Source organism: Corythoichthys intestinalis, chromosome 18 (genome assembly GCF_030265065.1).
Source record: "Corythoichthys intestinalis isolate RoL2023-P3 chromosome 18, ASM3026506v1, whole genome shotgun sequence".
In the NCBI taxonomy this organism is placed as follows: domain Eukaryota; kingdom Metazoa; phylum Chordata; class Actinopteri; order Syngnathiformes; family Syngnathidae; genus Corythoichthys; species Corythoichthys intestinalis.
In genome coordinates this window covers 47,333,117-47,349,469 of record NC_080412.1, presented here as the reverse complement: position 1 = coordinate 47,349,469, position 16,353 = coordinate 47,333,117, and the positions used below count along the sequence as shown (strand labels likewise).

Sequence of the window (16,353 nt, the reverse complement as noted above, 5' to 3'; positions counted from 1 at the left end):
GGTATGAGAGTCATTTTTCGAGTGTCCCAGAGTTTGCAAAACTTGAAAAAAAAAAAGCGGCTTTATCAAAGTTTCGTCAGCCGTGCTTGCATATATCCGTCTTCCGAAACAGCCTGATAGCACAGATATAAGTACGCCTGCCCCTCGTTGTTGAAGTTAGCGCGGCGCCGCTCTGAAAATTATTAGAGCAAGACTGTATTTTGGGCCTTGCCTCTCGGTGCAAATTCATTCAGACTTGGCGTCCGAAAACTCTGATCCAAACTACTTTAATGCCCCAGAAATGGGGAAGAAGGAGAGGAGTCGATATTGGCTTACCCACTTTATTGTGGTCACAAAAAAAAAAAAAAAAAAAAAAAAAAAAAAAAAAAAACAATAACAAAATAACAGCGGACTGCCTTGACATGCGACCACTATCTCTTGCTATCTCGCCCGTTCTCCCATTCTTCCTACTCGCTTCCCCCTGCGTCACAGCTCCCCAGTCCGATCGTCCCATAAGTGGGTGGCGCTTAGTTACGGACATTACAATACAGAATGGATAGGTTGCCGCTGAACTTTTCACATTCGGTTGCCGCTAGTTTGAAACGGCGCTAAAAAAAAAAAAAAAAAAAAAAAATTGCAAGGGTTGGCGGCTTTTATTTTGGTGTGGTGGTGCACCGCAATCCCCAATTTGTAAGGGAAACCCTGCATTTGTACTTCCTGCTCTACACTCCTGCGCCAGAAAAAAAGCATGCATCCCAAAACAAAAGTCAACATTATAATCAAATACACATTTCGCCAAAAGGGCAGAACAGTGATATTAATAAAATTAAGTAAAAAATAAGATTATGTGAGGTATAACAAGGTACTGTTTACATGACTAAACAATAACCAAACAAGGAAATTGAAGTCAAAATCACTTAAGTTGGGTACGTCGTAACCTGGGGACTAACTGTATAAGCTGCACTGGGCAATAAGCCGCAAGGTTCAAAGCGGAGTTTAAAAAGTAGCATCTTACAGTCCGTAAATGACGGTACTTACAATCCAGTTTACACGGACGGCAGAGGATGACACAATGGTGGGTGTGTTTAGGTGGATGACCACATCACCCAATTCCCTCTGAATGTGACGCGGATCTGCTCCCTCAGCAGTATGAGCACTGTCTATTTTTTTTAATAACCAAAGAGAAGAAAACGATGTAGTTGTTTTAAAAATTGACATAACAAAGCAATAAATCAAAGACTCAAAGGTCCACTAACCGAGAGTTCGGACGGAATCCGAGATGGTACTGGGGTCACTGAGGCCGTACGCGTTGACCGCACGGATCATAAAAAGGTAGACGGTGCTAGGCTTCAAGTTCCTCAGGACAAATGTCGGCATCTTCACGTGCTCGGCTAAGGTCACCCATCTGCTCCCTAAAGTATGACTGCAGTAGAAAAAAAAACAGTCACGCAATGTTGACATCATAATAGGGTGCATCAAATTCTGCTAAAATCAGCACTTCTTACCTGAAGGCTTCTATTAGGTAGGATGTAGGTGTGGCGCCTCCATTGGGGCTGGATTTCCATGAGAGCGTGACAGAGGTAGTGCCGATGTCAGTGATCTCGGGTTTGGATGGAGCACTAGGCGTCAGGTCGGTGCCTAAAGGTCGACCGTTCTGGACAACGACCCCAAACTCTGACACGCACAAATGCAGAAAACCTCATTCACTGCCATTTTGGATTGCTAATAGACATGTTGGCCAGTCTGTTTTAAGTGCTGCTGAAAGTTCTTGCAATAATTATACACAGGCCTGCTTCTATTGTCTTTGTACAAAATAAAATAAAGATGTGAAAGCCATAGTGCAACCTAGTACAATAAAATACATCTAATGTATGAGTAAGTGATTAAAACAGAACATAGTTGACAATCCACTTCACACCCTTGCCATATGATAACGGACAGACAGATAGTTCTAAGCGGGTGTCGTGTGCAGAGTCTGTCCACTCGAGGCTGACGCCGACAGAAGATAATCAGCGGTGGTCATGAACTCTTTTGCCAAATCCAGGATTGGCGATGCGCCGACAGACCTTCCGATCTGCCTCCCGAACCTTCAGAAAGACTGAACATTACCATAAGAGTTTTTTCCCCCTCTGTTTGCCTGACAGTTTTCATTCCTCTTCTCGTTATTTTCTACTGTTCTCGACTTGTACTAGATGGTCTATTTTGTGGAAAGTTGTTGTTAGTTGTCGTATTTTTTAAGTTAGTGTTCTTGGAGTCAGATAACGGGCACAAAATAAGGCTGCAACAACTAATTTATTAAAATCGATAAAGAAATTAGTTACCAACGAATGTGGGTCCTTGTTTGTGTATAATGTGAGGTAAGAGCAAGAAATAGTGGTCACTGCTGCGACTGCTGTTGATGGACTGCTAAATCAATCATATTGTCAAGTGTCAAGAGTCAGACTGTCTTTTGTGTTGTTAGATCCAGTGTGCCTCCGTCAGAGGTGAGCAAATTAAGCCAATGGTATTGTTTGTATTCTTTGTTGATGAGATGTTATTACTTAGCACAGAGAACTAAGCTAGTTAGCGATTATACTAATTAGTGTCTTAGGTGTCCATTTGTAAGTGTTTTGGAGAAGCATATTAGCACTTGAGGTATTGTTAGATAGTAAAGTTGTCTCATTTCTTTTTTTTGAAGAAACCACACACATAACAGCTTAGAGTCTGCGTTGGACACAAACTCCCATTCAAACTGTAAATTGTCATACAAGAGAGTGTGCTTTGAAATTGGGATTTGGACTGAACAACTGTATGATAAAGAAAACCGATTCATACAGTCTGCCTCCTCCTTCTTCGATCTTGTTGTTTAGTTTGTTTAAAGAAAACGAAGGAGTCATTGACACAATTTATATCAGCGCTTTGCCCGCAAGAAAAAAAATGTCAATTGGCAGCACTTTTTAAAAATTTGTATGAACAGGACTTTTTCCCGATTTGTATAGTGAGAAATTCTTTTTAAACTCAGAACCGATATTACAAAACTTTACCAAGTTTTATGTAGTTAAAACCGTATAGTTGATGACCGCAGTACAGTTAAGTCAAGAAGCAGTGATATATATATAATGTATATATATTATATATATATTTTTTTTAATGGAAATTGTCAGCCATTTTGTCTTCATTGTTACCTACAACATGCCTAAAACAACTTCAAGATAAATTGTGAAGGTCATTGAAAAAAGTCTCTCCGCTTACTTGAGTCTAGCCCTGTAATGAATTTCGGTAGGCGATATTTTATCTCATAAATTATTGCTGACATATATTATTGTCAAATTTTTTTAACCAATTCAACCACTAATGTCATGACAATACATCCTAATTAATCACCCCTTCAAATGTAATAAATGTTTATTATTTAATAAAACACAAACTATATTAAAAATAATTATTTAAAAAGAAAAACAAAACAAAAACAAAAAAACCCCCGATAACACATAATGAGTCATTTGAAAGCTAGCTACAGTGGTATGAAAAAATGTCTGCAACTTTTGGAATTTCTCACATTTCTGCATAAAATCACCATCAAATGTAATCTGATCTTTGTCAAAATCACACAGATGAAATGACAGTGACTGCTTTAACTAAAACTACCCAAAAATTTATAGGTTTTCATATTTTGATGAGGATAGTATGCAAACAATGACAGAAGGGAGAAAAAAGTAAGTCAACCATCACATTTATTATTTTATGCCCCCCCCCCCCCCCCTTGGCAGCAATAACTTCAACCAGATGCTTCCTTTAACACTGGAGATCAGTCTGGCACATCAATCAGGACTAATTGTGGCCCATTCAACTGCTGTAATTCAGTCAGATTACTGGGATGTCTGGCATGAATCACTGTCTTTTGGTCATGCCACAGCATCTCAATGGGGTTCAAGTCTGGATTTTGACTTGGCCACTCCAGAACATGTATTTTCTTCTTCTGAAACCATTCTGAAGTTTGTTTACTTCTGTGTTTTGGAACATTGTCTTGTTGCAGCATCCATCCTCTTTTTAACTTCAACTGCCAGACGGATTCAGGTTTTCCAACAAAACTTTTGAATTCATTCTTCCATTGATGATTGCAAGTTCTGATCTTGTTTATTATTATCATTATTATTACTGTCTTAACTATTGTTTCTGTTATCTCGAGAATATCATTGGTTCTGTCTGATTTTAAAAAAAAAAAAAAAAATCGTTTTTGTTTTTTGGTTTTTTTTTGTTTTTGTTTGTCTATTATTATTTTTTTTTTTTCTCATGTCCAAATAAAGCATTCATTCATTAATTCAAGTTGTCCAGGCCCTGAGGTAGCAAAACAGCCCCAAATCATGATGCTCCCTCCACCATGCTTCACTGTGGGGATAATGTTGTTGATGTTGGTGAGCTTTTCCATTTTTCCTCCACACATGACATTGTATGTTACTCCCAAACAATTCAATTTTGGTTTCATCAGTCCACAATATATTTTGCCATAACCTCTGTGGAGTGTCCAAGAGGCTTTTTGCGAACATTAAACGAGCAACAATGTTTTTTTTAGACAGAAGTGGCTTCCTCCGTGAACACCATAGTTTTACATATATATAATGTGTGCACAGAGATATTAGACTGTGGCAGTGATTTCTGTCAGTCTTTAGCAGACACTGTAGGCTTCTTTTTCACCTCTCTGAGTATTCTACGCTGAACTCTTGGCGTCATCTTTGGTGGACGGCCACCCCTTGGGAGAGAAGCAACTGTGCCAAACTCTCTCCATTTGTAGACAACTTCTCTGACTGTCGATTGATGAACATCTAGACTTTTAGCGATGGTATCCTTCACCGCAGGTCTTCAGACAGCTCTTTTGACTGAGCCAGGATGCACATTAAACAATGCTTCTCATCAAGACAATTCTTACCAAGTGTGTGTTTTATAGTGGGCAGGGCAGCTTTAAACCACTCATCAATGATTTCCTTAGTTTTTCCCCCTTCTGTCATTGTTTGCATGCTATCCTCATTAAAATATGAAAACTTATAAATGTTTGGGTGGTTTTAGTTCAAGCAGACACTGCATTTTCATCTATGTGATTTTGACAAAGATCAGATCACATTTGATGGTGATTTTATCCAGAAATGCGACAAATTCCAAAAGGTTAAGATACTTTTTCATACCACTGTAAGTGCAGAATACGAAATAGGCAAAAAACCCAATGCAGTTTTTGTTCTCTGCCAATTAGAACCCATCAAAAGTGTTGATTTTATCCAAAATAACTGTCCTCTTGTCCTGCGGAGTGCGCAAGTTAGCTAATTTAAAGCCAAATGATTGGTTGCCAAACAGATTTATTAATAATAGGTGTCATTTTAAAGCTATTCTTTAAACTGAAGTATGAGAGATTAACTCCAGAAATCCTTATTTACATGTTGATGTTGAATGTTCACCGAAAGTACGTTCACTAAGCCGCTAACCGTAAGCATTACACACATAAAAAAAGTGCACTTGTTGTCAAGTTAAAATATAAATCCTTAGGGTGATATTTATAAAATTACCCAAAATGAGGAGAAAGGGCACTCAGCTTTTTTGTGAAACTTGCAAGGAGAACAGGAGGGAACTATACAATGCAATACTAGACTACATAAGACAGTTTCCAAGATGGTTCGAAACATACCCCTCCCGTGACCTTTCTTTTTATTTGGGTTGGCCCTAGCAACAGATGGGTGTCTTGCCCTAAAAGGGAATTGGGGAAGCAAGCTGGCGACACCCCTTGAACTTGTTTGACTATGTGTGTGCATGTAGGTGGATTTAGATACATGTGTGTCAAAACATTTATATGCATTTGGCAACAGATAAAATGCAACAGTTTGATTTCTTAAAGTCTGCAGCTTGTCTCAAGGCTGACCTGTGGAATGAAGGCCGGTTTGAACCAGTGCAAATGACAAGGCAGTATTATTGAGAACAAAACGTGTCCATCTATATTTTTCTGGCAAACAATCACTAAAACATTTTTTCTATTGTAACCGATCATCATAAACTCGACCTGATTGTAAGCAAACATTGTTAAAAGCAAATATTTAATAAGTATCTAAAAATTATCATCTAATTGGTGAAAGGAATAGATTTTCCCCCCATTTTTTGTCGTTTGCAAATGCTGTAAACCAGCGAGTTTTCATGTTTTAAGTGTCATCTTTTAACCGCAATTTTGCATTTTGGAGAAGACTGCCAATGTTTTATAACATGCTAAAGTTAGTACATTGTCTTTTTTTCCCATTAGCCTCAATGTAGCAATGCTTACGCTTTACAATGTTTAATATTGATGTGTTTCCTTATTTTGATTGTCTGAACATTAATTCTATGGTGTGTTGATGACCAATAAACATCTGTGAAAGGAACTGGAGTCTCATAGGCAATCCATTTGTGCACGCACACGGCGATAAATCACAGCCGGGAAAATTACCGCCCTCATTTTTATTTACCGTGCGATAAATTGACTTATCGCATATCGCGACAGGCTTACATGAGTTGAAATTTTGGCTACTCTGCCGACTATATGTTGAGTAAGTAGACCTTCATGGCACCTTTACATACCCTTCACTTGCAAATATGCTGTCCAGGAGGCCTCTCCGTTGGGGCTGGAAGCTACACAAGTATAAAAACCAGTATCCTCAAGCTGAATACAGAAGAAAGAAAAAAAAAAAAACATGAGTTGCACACTCTATAAGTGATCTTTATCAAATGATGCTCACCTTTGTGTAACGAATCTCAAGCGAGCCACTCTCTGCGACGGACAAGCGTGTGTCCACCGGTGACAAGACCGCACCGTCCTTCTTCCAATGGACGGAAGGAGGCGGCGTGCCGGCCGGATCGCAATTCAACACCACGGTGCCGTCCACGGGTACAGTCTGATTGACGGGGCCCTGTCTAATTATAGGGGGAGGCACTTCTGAGCCGGCTACAAGACACGGAAGCAAACGAGGACATACATGAATGAAAAGTATGTGTTGTATCACATGATCCCTGTCCCAAACCACTTTAAATACTTAACAGCCAGTTTCTATTGATCAAAATAAAACCCAAAATGTATTATTGACATGAATGGATTGGTGGCAGCTAATGAGTTCATACAGTGGTATGAAAAAGTATCTGAACCTTTTGGAATTTCTCATATTTCTGCATAAAATCACCATCAAATTGGATCTGATGTTTTTCAAAATGCCACAGATGTAAAAACAGTGTCTGCTTTAACTAAAAACACCCAACCATCTATAAGTTTTCATATTTTAATGAGGATAGTTGGCAAACAATGATAGAAGGTCACCCCAAGGTTTCTCATTTTCTCCCAAAGACTGGAGTTTTTGGAGTTTTTCCTTGCTGACATGGAGGGTCTAAGGATGGGGGATGCCCAGGACTTGAACTTTATTTATTCATCTTTGTTGCTTCATTTGCTGTTTCTGATTGTGTATCATATTGCCTCTGCAAAGCCCTTTGAGACAACCTTGTTGTGATTTAGGGCTATACAAATAAAATTGAATTGAATTGAATTGAATTGAATTGAAGGGGGAAAAAAATAAGTGAAACATCACATTTAATATTTTATACTGTAGCTGCAGATCAATCTGGCACATCGATCAGGACTAATCTTGGCCATTTCTTCTCTACAAAACTGTCGCTGTCTTTATGTCATGCCACAGCATCTCAATTGGGTTCAAGCCACTCCAGAACATGTATTTTGTTCTTCTGAAACCATTCTGAAGTTGATTTACTTACTTCCTGTGTTTTGGATCATTGTTTTGTTGCAGCATCCATCCTCTTTTAAGCCTAAACTGTCTGACAAACGGCCTCAGGTTTTCCAGCAAAACTTTTGAATTCATTCTTGCATGAATGATTGCAAGTTGTCCAGGCCCTGAGGTAGCAAAATAGCTCCAAATCATGATGCTCCCGCCACCATGCATCACGGTGGTGATGAGGTGTTGATGTTGGTGAGCTGTTCCATTTTTCCTCTGCACGTGACGTTGTGTGTTACTCCCAAACAATTCAACTTTGGTTTCATCAGTCTACAAAATATTTGCCAAAACTTCTGTGCAGTGCCCAAGTGCCTTTTGTGAACATTAAATGAGCAACAATGTTTTTTTAGACAGCAGTGGCTTCCTCCGTGTAGTCCTCCCATGAACACCAGTCTTGGCCATATAGTTGATGTGTTCACAGAGATATTGGACTGTGCCAGTGATTTCTGTAAGTATTTAGCAGACACTCTAGGGTTCTTTTTACCTCTCTGAGTATTTTGCGCTGAACTCTTGGCGTCATCTTGGGCGGACGGCCACTCCTTGGGAGAGAAGCAACAGTGCCAAACTCTCTCCATCCAACTTTTATGACTGTCGATTGATGAACATACAGACTTTTAGAGATGGTTTTGTATCCTTTCCCAGCTTTATATAAAGCAACAATCTTTGATCGCAGGTCTTCAGACCGGGCCATAATGCACATCAGATAAAGTTTCTCATCAAGACATTTCTTACCAGGTGTGTGTTTTATAGTGGGCAGGGCAGCTTGAAACCACTCATCAGTGATTGGGCACAGACGTGACTTAAAATGTTTGGTTAAAAATAGGTTTCAATTGCTCTTTAAGTCTCCTAAGGCAAAGGGTTCATTTACTTATTTCCCCCCCCTTCTGTCATTGTTTCCATGCTATCCTTAATAAAATATGAAAACCTATAAATGTTTGGGTGGTTTTAGTTAAAGCAAACATTGTATTTTCATCAGTGTGATTCGGACAAAGATCAGATCACATTTGATGGGGATTTTATGCAGGAATGTGAGAAATTCCAAAAGGTTCAGATACTTTTTCATACCACTGTATCTGAGCCTCCGCCATTAGGCGACAACTAATCGATCATCCAGTTCAACGACAACAACTTTGATAGGCAATAAATTGTTTAGAGACATTGTCCACCCCAAGGACTCTTCATCTTTTTACATGTATCAAAAACAATTTTATAGAAAGATTTTTTTTTTAATTCATACCACATATTTGTTGAATTTTTATATTTTTAAATTTTGTCATTATTTAAAATACAATACATTTAAAATATATATTTTTTTATTTAATGAAAAAAAAGACAAAATTTAAAATAAAAAACAATAATAATAAAAATAAAAAATAAAGCCCAAAACTGCCAGCTCTCCCAGTTCAAAAGGATGGGATGTTTGTCCCTGTCAAAAACACAGCCATTGAGTGTTAAAATATTTCAATCTGAGGGTAACACAGTTAGAAAACAGAACATGTAATGATATGAATTTAAAAATTGAAAAAAAAAAAAAAAGATGCTGCTTGAAAATATGAAAGCGTACATTTTAAAAGTGATTTAGAGGAAAGCTGCTGAAGTGAGACAACAATAGAGGGTTGCGCTTATCCCCTCCAGCAGAGCAACTAATCATTGATTGGACAGTAGGTAGTGATGAAGGCAGCTTCCAGCGCAACCTCAAAAAGATAACATGGCACTCTTTATTCCCAGTCTTACATTTTGAAGCCCGGCCAAATGCGACAGGCCTTCTAAATAAATAAAAGTTGATGGAAACATGCCGCCAGAGGTATTACCGACTGCTTATTTCCATACAAATGTGGCCCTCCAAGTGGGGATGAAAGAGACATGGTGGGATGGAGCGAGAGTAGAGTGCTAATAGATCACAGAAAAATAGAGGTTTGGGGGACTCCCCGTGTTTTTTTCTTTATTCCCGTGGCTTTGACCAGTTTCTCTCTCATTTTCTTTCCAAAGTGCTATGACGAGTGTATCCCACTACCAAACTAGAAAAGCCCCAAGCAGTTTCTCTTCTTAATTGGAAATATAGAAACATAGAAAGAGTGAGCTCAATAAGTGATTCAGCCTGTTGTTCTTCATTCAGCTATATTTATAACTTGCATTTCGGTATGAAATGTCTGTCCTGGTTTTTACATTTCTCCCCAAAATGCAACATATAACGTATTGGCCCGAATATAAGACTGTTTTTTGCATTGAAATAAGACTGAAAAACTGGGGCTCGTCTTATATTCGCGGTCTAGACGTTATACCCATTCACGACGCTAGATGGCGCTGGATATCATTGAAGTGATATTCTGTCATGACAGATCTCAGCTACTCTCACGGTTAACCAGTTTGCATTATTTTATTGCAATGTTTTTCCTTATTCAGATTTGTTTCAAGACTACAGTTACATTTAGACTTCACTTTGAGGGTTAATGCAGCTATTGCAATTTTGTTGTTTTATCACAATAGATTGTTTTTTTTACATTTCAAAAACCAGAAGCCATTCATTTATGAATGTGATTGCACTTTAGTTTACATATTTAAATGTTCAGATATTAGATTTGAATGAGGCAAAATAACATGCTTTTTATCTCAAATATATTGTTATAATCATTTGTTTCAGATGTGCTGTAATTATGTTCTGTATAAAAATTTGGTGTTCAAAAAGTCAGTGAGTCTTGAAAAAGAGGGGGTCGTTATATAATCAGGGCCGCGGGCCAATACCGTATGTTTTTTTTTTTTCATCGTGAAATATAAGGGAGACTGGGGCAATGTGTGAATTTTTTTCTTTACATTTGCTCTCCTCCAGGCAAGCTAAAACAACAAACCAGTAATGGATGAACAGTATTTGAAATTGGTAGTAATTGAAAGTGGTATTGAGTGTTACTTTACCCCATCTAAAGTGCAAACTGAGAGGGACAAGAAAAATGAAAGGGGTAAAAGTGAACCAGAGATTCGGTTACATTTTCCATCTTAATATCAAAAATCATAATAACAAATGTAACAGGTAGCTTGACAATAAGACAATTCAGAATGAATGTCAGAATAGTAACAGCTTCCGGGTTGGTCGATTAAAGAACTACCAAGGGTGGCTCAGTTTATACAAATCCCTTTTGTATCCAGAGAAGGGTCATCTGATCCTAATCGGCATATCTTTTGTGAGCATTGAGGTCCTTATTGGTCATTGCCATTTACACTCCAAAACCACAGAGTTGAATTGCTCCGATTAGCATCTTGAGCGTTTGCAGGGAAGGGGTGCGTTGGCTTTGTCGGACAGTGGACTGCTTAGGCAGGCAATCGGAGAATGACCGCCGGACAAACTGGCCGACGTCGGAGGAGCATGTAGCCGCCACATGGTCAACACGAATATGGCGTAAATTAATGCTTAATTGCATGGCGAAGACGTAAACAGTGAGAGTTGCGTGTTGTGTGCAGCTAACAAGGCAGAATGTGTCTGAGGAGAACTTTTCTACATGTCCGTCCATGATCAACGTAAGCAAATATTCCTTTATTTAAAGAAAGTTTGAAGTGTTCACTTTGTAATTGCTGTATTCGCGGCCATTTTAACACAAAGTTGCAGTTTCTGTGGAAAATTTGACAGAACACCGGGCACACGAAGAGGGCAATAAGCCGAGTATAGTGGTCTCCCGGCGGGCACGCGAAGGAAAGGGGGGGGGGGGGGGGTTGTGCTACAATCCGCGGCTTGTCGGCCCAGTTGTCGCACACTTGTTTTAGCCGATCTTGGGGTGAACGGGAACTTTTTGAAACTCCAAAAGGCTCACACGCCTCTCCCCGGTGCAGCTACAAAACCCTGCAGCCGTTTGGCTGGCCTGATGCGAAAAATAAACAAATTAATCTGCAAAATCAGCCGAATCCGCAGTCCATCTGCATGCTATAAAGCAATGATGTATTGTGAGACGCTGAGCCGGGCGACGTTACATTCACATTCGTCCTCAACTCGAGACTGGAGCCGGAAGTCACTCATTTTCATGGCGCGGGATTAAATATTTGAATCAATAAAACGATCATTTCCACGCACATCCAAGCGGTCCATTTCATTCAGGAGCATAAAACACTACATGAAATATGGAATAAACATGCTTTTTGGTGTCATATGCACTTTAAGCTAGCATCATTACATGGTTTTGTATGTTGTTAGTTCATCAACATGTGTGATCAAATATTTTCAAGCCAAATCAATTTGCTTGGCACGACAGCTGATTAAGTTGACAGAAAGAAAATTCACATGCAAAAAATATTATTTTTGTGTTTGCCAGAGTCTGAGGAGGAGGATCTTTTGTTCACGGACAAGGTGAATTGGTAAGGACTTGAAAACATGATGGTTGCATGACCACAAATGTGCCCCCTCACTTAGACGCAGGGGGTGTCTTTTTTACCCCAGCCCCCCCATATATATTTTTTTCCCCCATGCGGCTACAGTCCGGAGTCCGAAAAATGCGGTAATACTTTCATCACTCACAGTCGGTAACCTCCAGCAGCGCTTTGGTAATAACGCTGCCAGCGATGTTGAGAGCCTGACAGCTGTACAGGCCGCCATCGGTTTGTTGAACATCAGTAATCGTCAAACTGCCCGTCTGGGAGACAGACACGCGGCTGAAGGGCTGCGGCGCAGAGAACAAGAGACTCTGGAGAGAGGGGGGGAGAGTTGCAATACGCACATTAGTTTTTGTTCCACCGATCTTGTGTGAAGAGACAGAAAAGCTGAAAATTCTTCTCACCTCACTGCCCTCCCTCTGCCAGAAGATAGCAGGCTGCGGGTTACCGGTGGCCTCACACTGGAAGGTGACGGTCCTGCCTATTGCCGACACCTGGTTCCTGGGCCGTAAGGCAAATGCGGGCGGCACTGCAGAAGAAGGCTCAGAACGTCAACAAACTTGCTGATTCCTCAACAACACTGCCAATATTTACCTGAACAGAGCAAACCATATAATATACAGTGCAAAAGGATGACATAGTAGTGCTGGCTGATGGCGGGTGAGGGATGCATGACAGACTTACCCGTGTTGACTATATGGGAAAAAAGACAGAAAATAGCAACGTAATGAGTAATGGAGGTGCAAAAGGTCAGACGCAAGGACTAAATGGGAGTGCTTGATGAAACTGGAATACATATAGTACCGTATTTTCGGACTATAAGTCGCACCTGAGTATAAGTCGCACCAGCCATAAAATGCCCAACGAAAAAGAAAAAAACATATATAAATTGAGTATAAGTTGTATTTGTAAGGGAAATTTACTTGATATAATCCAACACATAGAACAAATATGTCATCTTGACAGGCAATTTAAAATAAAAATACAATAGAAAACAACATGCTGAATAAGTGTGCAGTATGATAATGTTACATGATGCATGCGAACGTGGCCGGTATGTTAACGTAACATAGCTATTAAGAGTTATACAGATAACTATAGCATAAAGAGCATGCTAAAAAGTTTACCAAACCATCAGTGTCACTCCAAAACACCAAAATAACATGTGAAATGATACAATAATGTGTTAATAATTTCACATATAAGTCGCTCCAGAGTATAAGTCGCACCCCCAGCCAAACTATGACAAAAAACTGCGACTTATAGTCTGAAAAATATGGTATCTAAATTCAATCAAATCAATTGGAAGACTGAATTCACTAGGCTTGCATGTCATCTATTTTCATGGATTTAGCTAGGTTTGGAGGCAGCGAGAATGAAAATTGGTATTTGCCCTGTGGCAAAATGGATTCTTCCACGTGACATTTTTTTTTTTTTTGCTATGTGACAAAATGGATTTTGACATGTGGCATTTTTTTTTTTACATGTGGCAAAATGGATTCTGCCCTGTGGCATCTTTTTTTTTTACATGTGGCAACATGGATTCTGCCATGTGGCATTTTTTTGGTATGTGGCAAAATGGATTTGCCATGTGGCAATATTGATTTTGCCATGTGACATTTATTTGCCATGTGGCAAAATGGATTTTGCCATGTGGCATTTTTTATTTGCCATGTGGCATCTTCTTTTGTATGTGGCAAAATGAATTTTGGTTTGTGGCATTTTTTTTTTTTTTTTTCCTATCTATGCCATTTTTTGGGGTGTATGGCAGTTTTGCAAGCCATGCACGTCCATGCCACTGATGGTTAGGCACGTCCAAATTTTCCATTCATATTAAATAGAAGAAAAACGTGTCGCTGTGATTTTAGAACACACACTTAGCATTACAGCGCATTGACATTCAATTGGCAAACAGGTCAGGCTATGCTATTGACGGCTATGCACGTCCAAATTTTCCATTCATATTAAATAGCAGGAAAAACGTGTGGCTGTGATTTTGGACTGTACACTTAGCATTACAGCAAATTGACATTCAACTGACAAAATGTCAGGCTATGCCATTGACGGCTACGCACGTCTAAATTTTCCATTTATATTAAATGGCAGAATAACATATGTGGCTGTGATTTTCTACCCCAAAAAAATGCTACAAACCAAAATTCATTTTGCCACATACCAAAAAATGCCACATGTCAAAATACATTTTGCACATGGCAAAAAAAAAAAAAAAAAATGCCACATGGCAAAATCTGTTTTGCCACAAGACAAAAGAATGCCACGTGGCAAAATCCATTTTGCCACATGGCAGATACCACTTTTGGTTCCGGCCATACTGTAGGTTTGTCAAAGAAATCGACTGTTGAATACAAAATTAGAAAATGCCATTTCTGGAGAAAGTGCATTGATAGCTTTGCTGTGACGGTTGGTGTAGCAGTTCACTTCCTGTTGGAGGCATTTTGGGGTCACTTCCGGTCATTTAAATCGACGTATATGGGCATCAATGGCATTGATGTATATGGGCATCGGCATGGCCTGCTGAATGTCAATGTGCTGTAATGGGAAATTTTGGGGAAAAAAAAAATCAACACCACCAATAGATATGTTTTTGGGTGTGTCAATGTAGATTTTTGCAGGTCTGGCTAGGAACTAAATTGGAGTGAATGGAAGTTTTTGCGCTATTAAATTGAACAGCAATACGGCCATTGAAAATCAATGGGGAAGTTTTTGTCAAACTTTTTTTCCCCACAAAAAACCTGCGTTTTCGGACAAACGGTAAATTTTTGCGTGTCAAACCAAAATTTTCTCACGTCGCGTGAGAATTTGGGTCATTTTGGTGTTCGAGCAGTGTGGATAGGTCAAACGGTTTTGGATAGGCAGAGCCCTGATGAAACACCATTAACAATAAAAAAAAAAAAAAAAAAAATTATACATGGCCGGTTTTGCATTATGTGCAAAGCTACCTTCAATTAATAAATGGGTGGGAGTTGCACTGACCGTGAACAGTAAGCATGGCAGATGCTTCAGACTTCCCAACCATGTTCTCCACCACACAAGTATAGGAGCCCCCATCTGACGGGGTCACTTGGCGTACAACCAAAGTGTGGTCTTCAAGGATTTCAAATCTAAAAAAAAAAAGGGATCACGTGATGGAAAGGAGAGAGAGCTGAAACTACTGCGTTAGCATGTTTGCCACATGTACTTTACCTTCCCTTAGGCAGCTCAGAATCGTCTTTCCTCCAGCGGACAGTGGGAACAGGATCACCTTGAACCGCACAGTGGAACTCCACACTCCCGTCCGCCAACACCACTACACTGCTGGGCCGCTTGAGGAAGGTCGGGCGCTCTAGGTGAAATCGAAAAACTTCCATTTAACACCAATGAAATGAAACGGAGGAGAATAGGCGCTCTATGGAGCTTCCACGACAAAGACAACAAAAAATAGATGTTTTTCACCGTCACTAGGGGAAGCAGTGTAGACAAGTAAAAAGACCATCAAGTCAAAGAAATAATATTAGACTGAACAAAATGCTAGATAATGAAGGAGATAGTACCATTCTTCGTAGGCACCGTCTAACTGTTTGCATTACTCTAACACAATTAATATAATCAATCAGGGAATAGTATCTTTTCTCATATGTACTGTTTGACTGTTTGTATTACTCTAACACACCCGATATAAAATAAACAGCACTAATACCATAGTTTAAGGAAAACAAGCAGAATATAGGGCATAAGAGATACATGACGCCTTCTTATCACGGACGACCAACGTGTGCGTCACGCAACTGACTGAGCAAGATTGACGCCGACAAGCCCACGTCTGCACCACCAACTCCCGCAATCAGTTCTCCCGGACAGTCCAGAACAAATGGCAGGACGCCCTGTCCCAACACAAAAAAACACCGGAGTACGCCCGATATTCAACCGATAAAACGGCTGATAGGACTCCAAGAACCCCTTTGACGTTGAGGTGGGAAAACTCACAACCCTCGTTGCCCTGACGACAGTAATTCCCAAATCCTTCTGTCCAATCCACAAACAGACAATAATCCTAAACAACGCCCAAACACACCCTTCTTCTTCCCACAGCCCACCCCGCGGGAGCCTTCAAAATGACTGAATGTTTAACTAATCATTGTCATTTTTTCTTGAGAACCTTTTGTTGACTTATGATATGGCGACCTTGGATCCTTCCCTCTGTGCTGTATGATTGCTGTCGACTCAAAATTGTCAACTTGTGTTTCGAAGCCTTTTT

At 39.7% G+C, this 16,353-nt stretch overlaps 1 protein-coding gene across 7 annotated transcripts in view; it reads right to left on the bottom strand.

Annotated features, from left to right (window-relative positions):
* The window catches only part of LOC130906265 (roundabout homolog 1-like), a 192,989-nt gene that overhangs the window by 23,769 nt on the left and 152,867 nt on the right, over positions 1–16,353 (bottom strand). For all 7 annotated transcript variants that reach the window (XM_057820395.1, XM_057820393.1, XM_057820394.1 and 4 more), the window contains 9 exons: positions 15,303–15,441; positions 15,093–15,220; positions 12,503–12,627; positions 12,244–12,409; positions 6,708–6,913; positions 6,550–6,631; positions 1,485–1,653; positions 1,236–1,402; positions 1,018–1,139 (listed from right to left, as the gene is read on the bottom strand). In XM_057820395.1, the coding sequence (XP_057676378.1) occupies positions 1,018–1,139; positions 1,236–1,402; positions 1,485–1,653; positions 6,550–6,631; positions 6,708–6,913; positions 12,244–12,409; positions 12,503–12,627; positions 15,093–15,220; positions 15,303–15,441 (1,304 nt within the window). The remainder of the gene's footprint in view (positions 1–1,017; positions 1,140–1,235; positions 1,403–1,484; positions 1,654–6,549; positions 6,632–6,707; positions 6,914–12,243; positions 12,410–12,502; positions 12,628–15,092; positions 15,221–15,302; positions 15,442–16,353) is intronic.